Source organism: Hordeum vulgare, chromosome 1H (genome assembly GCF_904849725.1).
Source record: "Hordeum vulgare subsp. vulgare chromosome 1H, MorexV3_pseudomolecules_assembly, whole genome shotgun sequence".
NCBI lineage: Eukaryota > Viridiplantae > Streptophyta > Magnoliopsida > Poales > Poaceae > Hordeum > Hordeum vulgare.
Genome location: NC_058518.1, coordinates 316,151,298 through 316,164,859, shown reverse-complemented (window position 1 = coordinate 316,164,859; position 13,562 = coordinate 316,151,298). Strand labels below are relative to the sequence as shown.

The 13,562-nt window shown below is 42.6% G+C and overlaps 1 protein-coding gene across 1 annotated transcript; it reads right to left on the bottom strand.

Moving 5' to 3' along the window:
• Positions 1 to 6,370: 6,370 nt before the first annotated feature.
• Positions 6,371 to 11,702, bottom strand: LOC123433416 (NAD-dependent malic enzyme 59 kDa isoform, mitochondrial). The gene is made up of 19 exons (XM_045115454.1): positions 11,380 to 11,702; positions 11,179 to 11,275; positions 10,919 to 11,037; positions 10,634 to 10,801; positions 10,212 to 10,340; positions 10,064 to 10,124; positions 9,749 to 9,852; positions 9,592 to 9,675; positions 9,386 to 9,492; positions 9,163 to 9,277; positions 8,904 to 9,017; positions 8,737 to 8,802; positions 7,949 to 8,021; positions 7,795 to 7,881; positions 7,648 to 7,702; positions 7,478 to 7,549; positions 6,995 to 7,057; positions 6,773 to 6,887; positions 6,371 to 6,697 (listed from the first exon to the last, which is right to left on the bottom strand). The coding sequence occupies exons 1-19, from the start codon at positions 11,530 to 11,532 to the stop codon at positions 6,626 to 6,628; spliced, it is 1,854 nt and encodes a 617-aa protein (XP_044971389.1). The 5' UTR covers positions 11,533 to 11,702; the 3' UTR covers positions 6,371 to 6,625.
• Between the last annotated feature and the right edge of the window lie 1,860 nt (positions 11,703 to 13,562).

The following is a 13,562-nucleotide window of genomic DNA, read 5'->3' as shown; positions in this document are numbered from 1 at the left end:
GCTCCTTACATTCAAATGTTTATCAGTGCCAAGCTAGGCAAGCATGCATATCTACTTGATCATCCCATCTACCTCTTCAGCCAGAGTTTGAAGACAATGAAGTGGTAATGGACGATAATGATCCCAACTCAGCTGCAGCAAGAATGGCACCAGAGGCAGCAGAAGCTAAGGCTGCTAGAAATAGGACACCTTCAGTTCCACAGCCCAGAACTCAAGATGAGCAAATGGCATTTCTAGTTAGCTCTGTCCAAGGCATGGAGAAGAACATTCAGGAGATACTGCAAAGTCACAAAAGCCTTGAGAGAGTCGTGGAAACCAAGTTTCATGACATGGATGTGAAGGTTTTTTAGTTGACAACTATAGTCAAACAGCTTCAACATGAAGTTGACTCATTGGAGATCACACGCTCAGATGAGGAAGATGAAGATGATGATGAGGAGGAGGAAGAGTCTCCTCCTCCCACTACTACTCAGTTCAGCACCAGGCCTAGGTCAGCTGTTGTACCTCCTCAGGAGACAAGACAGACATCTTCAGCACAAGCTTCAGCACCTTCAACACCAGCTCCAGCTCAAGCACCTTCATTATCAACTCCTCCAGCTCCACGACAATAACTTGTTGCAAAATAGAGAGAAATGTATAGATCATAGACTTCGTGTGAGAGAGAGCTTTTGACCTTATTTGCTCTCATTTGGTTTTAAAAACTTTGGTTTGTTGCATGACTTTATCCTATCTGTGTGATTGATCATACGCTTTACCTTGTGTGATGCAACACTATTATCTTTTAGCTATCTTTGGGATGATCATTCACTTATCTTGTTGGTGCCATGTGTATTGTTATTCATTTCTATCTTGTTTACGCACCACCAAGATGTATGTGACATGGAAGAGTGACCCATGATCCTAATCGATTGTGCATTTGCATTCAAACACAAATTTTAAATAATGCACAAATTTAGGGGGAGCTCTTGCTTTTCACAGACTTCTCAAAGTGTCGATGCTAATCATTGATTATAACTATTGTCGAAGCTTTGATCTATATGTTGTCATCAATTACCAAAAAGGGGGAGATTGAAAGCACAATTGCTCCCTAGGGTGGTTTTGATAATTGATCACAACACATGCATCATTGGACTAATATGTTTTCCAAGTATATTTCAGAAAAAGTTCAAAAGATGCTATGGCTTAAGGTTTATGTGGAGAAGCCCCTGGATGCAAGAAAGGAATAATGTTGGATCAAGCTTCAAGCAAAGAAGACTCTTCATTTTATATTTGTGAGAAATCACTTTTCAGTCCATAGGAAATCCAATACTATTAAAAGGGGATGCGGTAGTAAAATGAACTGATTGCTCAAATGCTCAAAGTTAGCCACCAAAACACTGAGTCATTTTCCCACATATCCACTCTGTCAAGTTCCACATTCACAAATTTGGTGTCAGCAACATTTCCATATCGGACCCACTGAGTTTGACCTCAGAAAGAAACCCTAGATATTTCCACCAAATCGGTGCAACCGAAACCAAGTCGGTGCTACCATGTTCAATGTGACCAACATTCTGTTGCCAAGATACACAAAATCGGAATTTCCAAGTTTGAGTATCGGTGCCACCGAGTTTGGCCATCTCACTGTTAGTCACCTTTTCGGTGCCACCGAGTTTCATATATCGGTCTCACCGAGATTCAAAAGTTAACACCTTTGTTATAATCGGTACCGCCGAGTTTGCTCGTTTGCGTGTAACGGTTGAATTTTGGCTGCTGCCTATATATACCCCTACACCCACCTCTCATTCGTGGGAGAAACACTCAGAACACACACTTCACTGCCAGATCCATTTTCTGAGAGAGAACCACCTACTCATGTGTTGAGACCAAGATATTCCAATCCTATCATTTGAAACTTGATCTCTAGCCTCCCCAAACTGCTTTCCACCAAATTAACCTCTCCTACCCATGCATATTATGTGAGAGAGTGATTTGTTTTGAGGAGGCTATCTTTAGAAGCACAAGAGCAAGGAGTTCATTGATCGACCACGTCTATTACCTTTTGGAGGGTGGCGCCTCCTAGATTGGTTAGGTGTCGCTTGGGAGCCTCCTACTTCGTGTTGTGGAGTTGAACCAAGATGTTTGTAAGGGCAAGGAGATCGCCTACTTCATGATAATCTACCGTGAGTAAGGCTAGTCCTCCGTGGATTGAAGCCGTGGTGGAATAGACAAGGTCGCTTCTTTGTGGATCCTCTGTGGGTGGAGCCCTCCGTGGACTCTCGCAATCATTATCCTCCGTGGGTTGAAGTCTCCACTAACATGGACGTACGATAGCGCCACCTATCGGAACCATGCGAAGAATCGTCGTGTCAACCTCATGCGTTTGATCTCCCTATCTCACTCCTCTACTTTACACTTGCATGTTTTACTTTCCGCTGCTATACTATTAGAATTGCATGTGTAGGGTGTACTTGACCTTCTATAACTATTGTAGCTGTTTCTCAAGTAGAATTGGGAAAAGGCAAAAAAATCTTGTCAAGTAGTCTAATCACCTCTAGACATACTTTCGATCCTAGACTCTTCAAGGCATCCCTTCTACCTGTATAAATATCTACAAAAGATCGGCAATTCACTTTACACCTCTTGCGATCATTGCCTCTCGCATTATTCTAACACGTTATCAGCACGCTCCCAGTGGAGCGATTCAGGGGCACGACAGTTCTCGGCTTCAGCATCGCTCGCTCGCGAGACGCTACAGCCCTTGCTTTGGCATGGTGGCGGCCGCTACCATGGCGGCCCATAGAACCGGCGTTCCTGCACCGCGCCGCGGCAATGAATCCCACCTGTAAGCGAAACAAGGCCACAAAGAACAGAAAATGACTGAAGAACAGGGGAGATGTATGGCCAAAGTACATCAGGATTCAACTTCTCGCAAGCAAGGATATCAAGGCCTATGAATGAGTAAATGCAAGTAAACTTCACGTTGACAGACACATAATGGGTAGCATACCGAGTGCATGGGAAACATCCACCAACCCAGGTCATAGTGCACATAATGACCGGGACATCATAATACCAGACTCAATTGCATTGGGAAATTGCAGGCAGTCGGCATGGGTAAGGATATTTCCATCAACTCTATATTCATATATAGATTCTTGAGAAACATATAGCCGAAAGTCTACAATTGTCGACGTACATTTCTCAACTAGATTGCAAAACTTTTCAAATGATTCATATCCAAAGACCATGGCCATGGCAAAGTGTGAACAACACACGGATTGAACTCAAGCAAAGGGTATAATCTAGATAGGAATGATCTTGCTTAATAATGGGAAGGTATTCATAAGAAATACCTACACCAGTTTTCTTCTGGAAACGGAATTGAGAACAACGAGGTGGTGAAACAACGAGCAAGTATTGTAGCACAAGGGTTCACGCAGATACCCAACTATTCTCCAGAGGTGGAATCTCTTTCCCGTAACTTATATCATTGGCAGTAAAAAATCATCTATCTATGCAGTTGATAGATGTAGTGATTACATATCCATGTGGATCACTATTTTCAGACTTAGATGGTTCCCATTGGAACCTCGATTCTGAATCGAAATGCAAAATGCAACATATATTGTGTAAAAAAATCATTAAGTCACCATACGAATTATTGTTGTCGGTACATATGGTACAACCGACGTGGTGAGTTCCTTATACACAAGGATTACTCCTATAATGATGATTATCCATGATTGTGTGTCTACAATGACGACACATGTAATCATCTAAATGACGGAGTTTAAAATGGAGAATTTGGGTAAACCAAAATACCGCTCGTTACTACAACTTGAGCTAGCACCTTCATTCATACATTATGGTATACTATGTTGTCTATATTCAAAACATATTGGAAAAATTCATTGTGGACAAATCTTATCCATCCATAACTCTCATGGTAGTTCATTCTCTAGACGTAGAGAAAGATCTATTTAGACCAAGAGATGATGGGAATGAGATATTGGGACTCAAAATTTCATAATGCCATTGGATCCACCAAACACAGTTGATTGGGACTCAAGAATTTCTAACGATATCTCCAAAGGCATCAAACAGCTTGTCCTAGTTTTTTAAGTTTTAGAGAAATCTGAACACCAATACCATTGGATACATTGACCAGATCCCCGCTATGTCAGATCATAGACAAGCTTAGTGTTCCTACTAGGTACAATAGCCCTCTCATGAAGAGTCTTCGAAACATATCTCATGGTTACATCCACCAACCACTATCTTAACGATAATGTTTCTTGTGTTGCCCGGATGCAAATAGGTTATGCAATAAGCAACATCACTATATGCATATCTTGCAAATCAAATCATGTGACTGATTTTCTTACGAAGTCTCTATCAACTTTTACATTCCAGAAATATGTTCATGGAATTGGTATATGATGGCTTCGAAATTTGCAAGAATCAGGGGGAGTATCTTCGTGAATTATTCATGTTCAATGCATCATATTATACTCTTTTTCCTTCATGAGTTACTATACAGGTTCTCGTAAAGGTTTTTAATAAGGTAATATCAACACAAGATCATATGGCCTACTTTCTGTTTTCCCTATCGGGGTTTTTAGAAAAGTATATACGACAAATTTATTGTCCTCTAAACTCTATAGTTCTCACATATTGAGTTAAGGAAGACAACAACAATTATATGTTACAGCATTTTCTCCTTATTTTCTCCACTCGGTTTAAAGAAGTTTTATCAAATACTATAGTCCTCACATTTTTTCCAGAGGTTTTTAGAGAAGACCTTTCAAGATGATGATATTTTTATGGACAAGTGTAGATTAAGAAAAGTGCTAAAACTTAATTAACATGTGTTAGTTATGGGGAATCTTTCATTGTACCAACCACGGGCAATTGCCTTTTGACAACCGTCGTGTCGGTTCATGCCATCTCTCCTGAACGGATGCCACTTCAAGGCATCCCTTCTACCTGTATAAATATCTACAATCATCTAATAAAAGATCAACGATTCACTTTACACCTCTCTCGATTATTGCCTCTCGTATTATTCTAACGCTACTCATCCGTGCACAGGAAAAGAAATCTCATTAAGAAGCTTAATGATAGAGCTGGTAACGTACTGGAAGGTACGACAACCCTCGGTTCACATATCCAAAGGTACTTCGCTCATTTATTTTCATCCGAAGTTCATCATGTTGATCCCTCAATCATCCAAAAAGTCCAGCCAAAGGTGACGGACCAAATGTTCAAATGAATACCATGTTAATGGCCCGTATACACATGATGGTGTACATAAAGCAATGTTCAACATTGGGGACCTGAAGGCACCCGGGCCTGATGGCCTCCATGCGGTCTTCTTTAAGACATTCTGGCATATACTAGGAGATGATATTTCACAGAAGGTCCTTTTTATGATAAATTCTAGGCAAACTCTGGAGGAATGGAATGATACATCAATAGTTCTGATCCCCAAGGTCGACTCACCTGAGGTAATTACACAGTACAGAAACTGGGGTTCCATAATCGATTGATAGATATGATTATGGCATGTGTTTCCTAGATACAGGTGAGATTCAACTCCCAAGAGAGCGATGTTCACCCCTACATATTCACCCCTAAAAAGGTCTGAAATAAATTCAAAAAAATACGAACAACATCCAATCACATATTGATTCGCCATTGTTTTCTTTTATGGCACATAACAAACTAAGTAATCATATTATCTAACCCAAATCTGAGGGAATCTAAAGGATGTTAAGGACCTGTTTGGTTTCAATAAGTCAGGTGACTTATAAGTCAGGTAACTTAAAACCAATGACTTATAAGTCACGCCTATTTGGTTGTCATCTGACTTATAAATCACCTGACCACACATTTTCATCTTGTTTTATATTATAAAAGCCGAAAAGGTGATGGTTCCTGGTTCCTAGTATTTGATACGCCAAACAATGAAGATGCATGAGGCAGAGGGAAATACCCTTTGGTTCCTGGTTGTATCTACCCTCTATATAAAATTTTATTTTTAGTATTACAAAATAAAAAGTCAAAATAGTTCATAAGTTTTTTTTTAATAAACTTGACTTTTTTGCACTAGTATATGGATTTCCACCAATAAAAAACAAGCAAGAGTTGATTTCAGGGCAAAAATAACAAAAAATATTTGTTATTATAGGTCACTATTCACACCATTCTGACCAAAAAAGGTCAAAAGAGATTTTTGTTTTTGTGGAATGTTTTTCACAGGTAGAATGGAAGGTTAAGTTATTTTAAAAATATTTTCAGATTTTTTGACTTTTTATTTAAATACTATTTTTTTCCGCATATAGGCTGTATATACATGCATAGACCAAAAATTCCCCCCCAGGAGGCAGACTGCCAACATCAGACATTTATTCAAGTCCTACGACACGGGACATAACTGTAGCTCAACGGGTCTCAAAACTGAGCAATGTTTGATGAACCTGTCAACGTAAACAAATGAGGCAACAACATAGCCAGTAGACGTGGCAGCAGTATCTGCTGAAATGCTCCCAGGTAGAGCAGCTAAACCGAAATAGCAAAGTATTCACTAATCAGAACAAATGTATGTGCCTGATATGTCTCTTCAGGTGTGCTTCGTCGAACACTACTTGTCATTCACAAGTGGGCTGTAAACAGGGTACCACATCTTCCGAGCCACGTAATCCACCGTATCCGACTGTGAACACATGAAAAAGAATCAGGCAATGTTCTGGCGGGCAACTTTAGGGATGTGAGATTTTGTATGGCGTACCTCTGACATGCTCCTGAGGTCCCGAGGATCCATGTCAGAGCATCCCTCGGCCAAATCTTCATCAACAGCAGCACGGGCGACTGCAGCGCCGACACGTGCGGTGATGTGCCTGATACTGTGATGTGTGATGGGTGGTAGTCAGCAACAACATAATGCTTGGAGCAAGGTGTCATGGTTAGTGGTTACAGAGTGCGATGGCACGAGTTGGGTCATTGAGCAAACCTTGAAATTGAAGGAAAGAGGATTCCTTTTCGAATTGCATCATCTGTGATGTATGAAGCAAGGCTGCACCAGCAATTGTTACACAAAAGCTTAGCTGAATTTTGTCCAGGGAAGAAGGAGAACAAACAAGAGCCATGCGAGATACATTAATTACAAAAACTGTGCAATGTAAGTTGAAAAATTAATAATCATGGGTCCATTTTGTGAAAAGTCTTTTGGCTGAAAAACTGCAAGCTAAAAAGTTTTGCACGTTGTCTCCAAGTTACATTAGTACCTACTCACTCCATTCCAAATTAATTATTCTAGGTTTGTCCCAAGTCAAACTTCTTTAAGTTTTACAAAGTTTATGTAAAAATGTGAAATATATATAATACTACGTAAATATATTTTATAAAGAATCTAATGAAACTATTTTGCTGTAGTCGATGTTGATATATTTTTTATGGACTTGGTCAATCTTAAATCCTATCAAGCGAGACTTACCACTCAGCTGCAGCATGTAGCATGCCATCCGATATATGCCGAGCACCTGAAAGAAGGGCTCCTAAACCAATCCTGTATTTCACAGAAACTTAGATCAGGTGAAAACAAAAACCAGAGACAGTGAAAACAAAAACCAGAGACTCCAAGGGAAGACACAAAGATTATCATACCCAGGAAACAGATACATGTTGTTTGCTTGATTAGCATAGCCTTTTCTACCATTGCCTGGGACAACCCGGTCGTAGCATTAGCATTAGCAGTCGCTGACAAGGATTTATAGTATGCAAACAAATCAAATGAGATTAAACATGACTTACTTAAAGTAACATTACTGAAAGGGCTTCCACTAGCAAATACTGCATTTTCACCAACATGCTTGAATACATCTTCAGGCGTACATTCAGCTGTAACAAGAAAAGGCCAATGTTAGTGCTTATTTTTAAGTATTTGCAAGTAAATATAGGGAGAAACCTTTAGTTGTTGGGTTGGACATTGCAAAAATTGCAGGGCAGGGGGAGTCGGATTCTTTCATAGCCTTGAGAACCTGGAGTGATGCAATATTCCTAAGTTAAAGCTCAACTGCTGATTGTGATAGATTAGGGCATGTGAAATTATAAACATCACTATATCACAATAGGTATGACCCTACAATTATGAATCACCAATACTATTCTAGCCAATTTAATGTTATAGATCAAGAAAGGAGACGATTTTTTTTCTAACACAAGATATACATAATTGAGGCTGTCATTGTTCATGAGACCATTCTGAATCATGATGAAGCATGCTAAATACTTCCTCCGTCCCAAAATAAGTGACTCAAAAATGACTCACTTTTGTACTAACTTTAGTACAAAATAGACTCACTTTTGAATCACTTATTTTGGGACGGAGGGAGTAGCATATAGCCAGAGATGTGATTCTTAAATGTAACAATGGTGAATTTGTAAGGTCAACTGGAACTTCTTGGCACAAATGTTCTACCTCAAGGTGTTCATCACACATAGCTGGGCACAATAAATCTCTAGTATTATGAGAGTGTATTTATCAATACATTCAAGTATTTTTAGATAAGGGAATCGGGATAGGGCGTTCACAGTCCTTTACTAAGCTTAAAATGGACTACCTGCTGCTACAAACAAGAACCTGGTATGAGGGTCCATAGGACTGGACAGGTAAAAAGGGGGAAATAAATAGAAGAAACACCATCAGCTTCCAGCAGTGATGAGATAATAAGATTACACAACGATGGAGCTTACCTCCTCGTTAAATATCCCGCCAACTCCAGATAGTCCTAAAAGAACATGAGGCCTCACTTTCTTGACCTGACAATGAGCTGAATTAGTTCAACTACAGAAGGAGTTGGAAGTCTTTTCTGCTAATAATATTGATTAAGAATGAACAAAGAACATCAAAGTTTAAATACCACTTCAACAAGACTAGCCCCCTCATGGAGATCTTCGACCTCTTCAGGACCGTAACCTCTAGCAAAACGAGCAACGGCTGGATCCAGATCCTTTCTACTTTTGGTAATAAGGCCCTGCATGGTACAGCATAACAGTCGCACATAAATAACCAACCTATTGCAACCAGGACTTAGCATGAAAGTGGAAATTGAATACATATGACACGCAAACTGGTAAAAAGCATGAAACAATGTGTTTGATTGGATAAATTAAACTTACATCTTTGTCCAGAACCCAGAATTGATTGTGTCCTTCGCCGAGTTCTCCAATTTTATGGGTCCCTGGCATCCTTAGCATTGCATGTTTAGCCATGTTAAGCACACCTATCCCAGCACTGGATTCTGAAGAGGTGTTAGAATGGACAAAACAGAATTTTGACGAGCAATAGTTTATATGCAATAGGCTGAGGTAATTGTACAAGCATGTCAAACGTATCACGGACCTTCCAGCTCCCACCACAACTATCTTCTGCTTAGTAAAATCTGCGAGGGGTCGACCTTGTGCTCTAACAGCTCCAAGTAGACCAGCTAGAGCAACTCCTGCTGTCCCCTATCGAATATGAAGGCCCCAAGAAATGATGAATTAAAACTGAAATAAACAAAAGAGTGCTAATAACTTACAGAAAACAAAGTTGGGGAATCAAAGTACCTGCACATCATCATTGAACATGCAAAATCGGCTCCGATACCTCTGAAGAGTTTCAAATGCCCATTTCATTTGGAAGTCTTCAAACTGAAATTTCACCACTTCAGCAATGGAGCATCATTGACTTAGCAACCAAAGTATGACTGCAGCACACACGTACCTGCACAATTGCTTTAGGCCACCGTGCATGAACAGCTTCCATGAACTCATCTACAACAGCCAAGTATTCCTCTCCTTCCAACCTAGGTTGCCTCAATCCTAAATCTAAGAAAATATTCACTTAATAAGCAACACTATGATGCAGGCATTTACTCCAAACAGTAAGAGTTTCTACTTTGTTTCCTTATAAAGAAGAATGAGTAGAACTTCAAGTTAATCTGAGTATGCTGACTATGCTCAACTGTGCTTGTCACAAAACTAGATAAAAAAACATTTTATAATGTTTCAGAAGTTGTGTTTAATGCATCTTACGCACATAGCTTGTCTTCAAGGAGTTTTTCATTATTTGTTCCCACGTCAAGCATTATTGGGAGAACCTGCAAGGAGAATGGACAAATATAAAAAGGGGGGGTGCCATTAACTGATGTTCTTTCTATGTTCCAAAAAAGTAGCAAATCACATACCTTCTGTGGGTTGATACCAGCAGCTGCAACATAAACATCAAGTTTACCAATAGGTATGCCTATGCCCTGAACTCCAAGATCACCTAAACCTAGAATGCGACTCCCATCAGTCACAACTATCATGTCAACCTGAAATAAGCAACGAAGAAAGTTCAGTACAGGTACATAACTCTGGAAACCCACTAATATTATTGTGTAGCAATTCAGATGGATATAGCTACAGACTGGCTTTTAAAAAAGGGTAAACAACTAGAGAACAAATTAGTGTTCCATTGATATTGATAGGACGCCAGCTAAAATTTCCATATTGATATTATACTGCATTCATAAAACCGCTACCTGGAATAACCTGAACCTCCTGTGTCCAACTACATTGGTAGCAAAAAATATATAAATCAAGTTCCCGAAATAGTCAAGTGTACCTTCTCTGCTGGCCAGTTGTAAATCATCGACATCATCTCCCCTTTATCCTTTGCACTGAAGTACATCCCGCGGGGACGCCTGAACAGCCCGCTGTAGTTTTCGCAGACCAAGCCCACAGTAGGGGTGTATATGATGGGCGCAAAATCCTTGATGTTGTCAATTAGCACCTGCAGCAGAAACAGACCATAGCACCACACACACACACACACATCAAACACCTCCTTGCGGTGACTAAAAAGACACGCGCATGCCAACCAATGGGAAGTGTGACAGTGGGAGTTCACCCTGTAGTACAACGTCTCGTTCCGGTCGTGCAGCCTGTTAAGGATCCTCCACTTGGCCAGCGAGACCACGGAATCGGGCTCCCCCTGCGTGTTGTGCTCCAGCGAATGGTACGAGTTTACTGCGACACGGAGCGCTCGCGACATTAGCGACCAAAAAGATAGGCGTGATCTCGGGAGGGATACATACGGCCGGTGGGGCTAGCGTGAACAATACAATGACGCGACAGTGCGAGTGAGGGTGTGGGGGCTAGACGACTCACTGAAGCGCTCGTACTGCTGCTCGAAGGACATGACCCGCGGCGGGAGCAGGCCCCGGAGGCCGAGGCGGTCGCGCTCCGTGAGGGGGAACGCCGTGTCCTGCGCGAAACGAAAATCGAAGTGAAATCGGAAACCGCCAAGGCGCGCGCGGATGGCGGGATCGAGGGAGGGGCGGCGAGGCGGGGCGGGGCGGGGGCGGGTACCTTGTTGTACCAGGGGTCGTGGAGGATGTCGGTGCCGCGCTTGTGCACGATGCAGGGGCCGCGCACGGCGGCGCCGGCGCCCGCCGAGGGGGCGGACGTGGACAGGAGCCGCCGGATCTGCGCCGACCGCCGGGCCGCCGCATGGCGCCACATCACGTACGCTGGGTCAGCCGCGGCGCCGCTCGCGGTCCGTCGGTCGGTACGGTGATCGGGGCGGGGAGAAGACTGTGTTGGTGGTGCGTGAGGTGAGACCGAGCTTCTCGGAGGCGAAGCGAGAAAGAGAGAGAGAGAGAGGGAGATTTCAAGGGGAGTGGAATGCGTCGTCGCCGCGTGGTGCGGGCACTCGCGGTGAGGACACAGGACAGGAGGGCCCGGGTGCGACGTGCGATGCCGCGCCAGCTGGTCGTGCTGGCTGGCTTTGCTGCTACGGGGGCGGTGAGGGTCGCGCGCGGAGCAGCGGACGCGGGGCGGGACGCGGCTCTACTAGTGAAGGCGCTGTCGCGACTTTCGGGCAACGAGAAGAGGAATTTGCTGAGCACACGCGGTGGCGGTGCGGATCTCTCTCCTTTGCGCCTGCCTCATGTCAACTTTATTTTTCTCTGCGGGGGCGGGGATGCTTGATGTCAACCGGGGTGGTGCGAATGTGCATGTCGAGCGCCGCAGCTTTGCTATAGTTGCGACGGATTTAGGCCAGCGAACCCACGGACGCTTTGCACGCGCACGCTATTCTGCTTTGCATGCACGCGCACACGCAAATGTGCGACGTGTTACGCCGATGTTTGTATAATTGTACTGTAGTATTTGGGTAAGAAGAAACAACCAAAGACGTGTTTGCGCCAGACTACTAGGGCGAGGAGAATGGGTGGTCGGAGCGGCTGCGTGCCGGGCTGACACGAATCAGATGCGTTTGCGAGAAACTGTTCGGAACCGTTCGCGCGCCGATTCGGAAAGGCCCCGCCGACCCGACCCCAAATCTGCGCTAGTAGCGCCTAGAACTGCGCTTTCAGCCCTTCTTTCTTTTTTTTGTCCTCGGACTCTCAGTGTTGCTAAATTTCGTGTTTTGATTGTTTTTGCCGAAGTAAATTAAAATCAGGCTTTACTCCTAAATCCTCATCAGGAACATAATTCTCATCTTCATCATATTTGTCAAATTCCTCGTCGGGCAACTTGGTCTTACGAATGTAACTGTGCAACGACATACAAGCAATAATAATCTTTTTTGCCTACGAGAGTTGAAATTGGGTACCCTTCAAGATGCCCCATTTAGCTTCGAGCACTCCAAATGATCGTTCAACAACATTTCTAAGTGAAGAATGCGCATGATTATACACCTCATATTTTTTCACCGGTTTTCTTTCATTATGAAATTCTGGGACATGGTGTATTTGACCTTTATAAGGAGCAAGATATCCTCCATGGTTTGGATTTCCGGAATCGACGAAGTAATATTTTCCTATAAAAAGAGAACCAACATTGTTCTGCATGGTTGTTGAGAAGCAAGTAAAGGCAGGTATGTAATGCTCAACAATAAATATTAGTACCTCATAGGAGTGTAGGAAACCTATGTGCATACCTGACCAAGCTATCATTTAAGATTCTTGTGGCATGTGCTGAACCGGGCCAACCAGCAATAACAAAAGAAACTAAGATTGCAATCTGGATATTGCGAATATAAAAGGAAATATTTATTGATGAAAGTGGGGTTCTGTGACGCCTTTGTCTGGTCGTGGAACACAAACAAAGAACGCGAAGTTGTAGCTATGGCAAACTTGTAATCTAAACAAAAACCCCGTCTAAACGACGCCCTAAGGGCTATATATATGGGGGAATAGAGGAGGAACTTCGTGACCCCTTGTAGGAGGGGTCCAAAACCGACCCTAACTCCGTTTTTTCACACATGCGGACTCTAAAAATAGCCTATAATATGGTATTTAAAAATTACATGGGCCTGGCCCAAAAATAACTTGGCGCAACACCTATAATAGCCTATGGATAAATTTTATAAAGTGACGTCTTGAATATTTCGTCCAAGCCTTCATGCTCTCCTTATGGTGGCTTCAAAGTGCGAAAATCACGAGTGGAAGCTCCATTGTTCTTTCCCGCACGTGCACCTTCTTCTCCATGCTTGATCCCGCTCCAACGAATATCCTCCTTATCCATGCTAGGTCCTCCATTCATAAGTA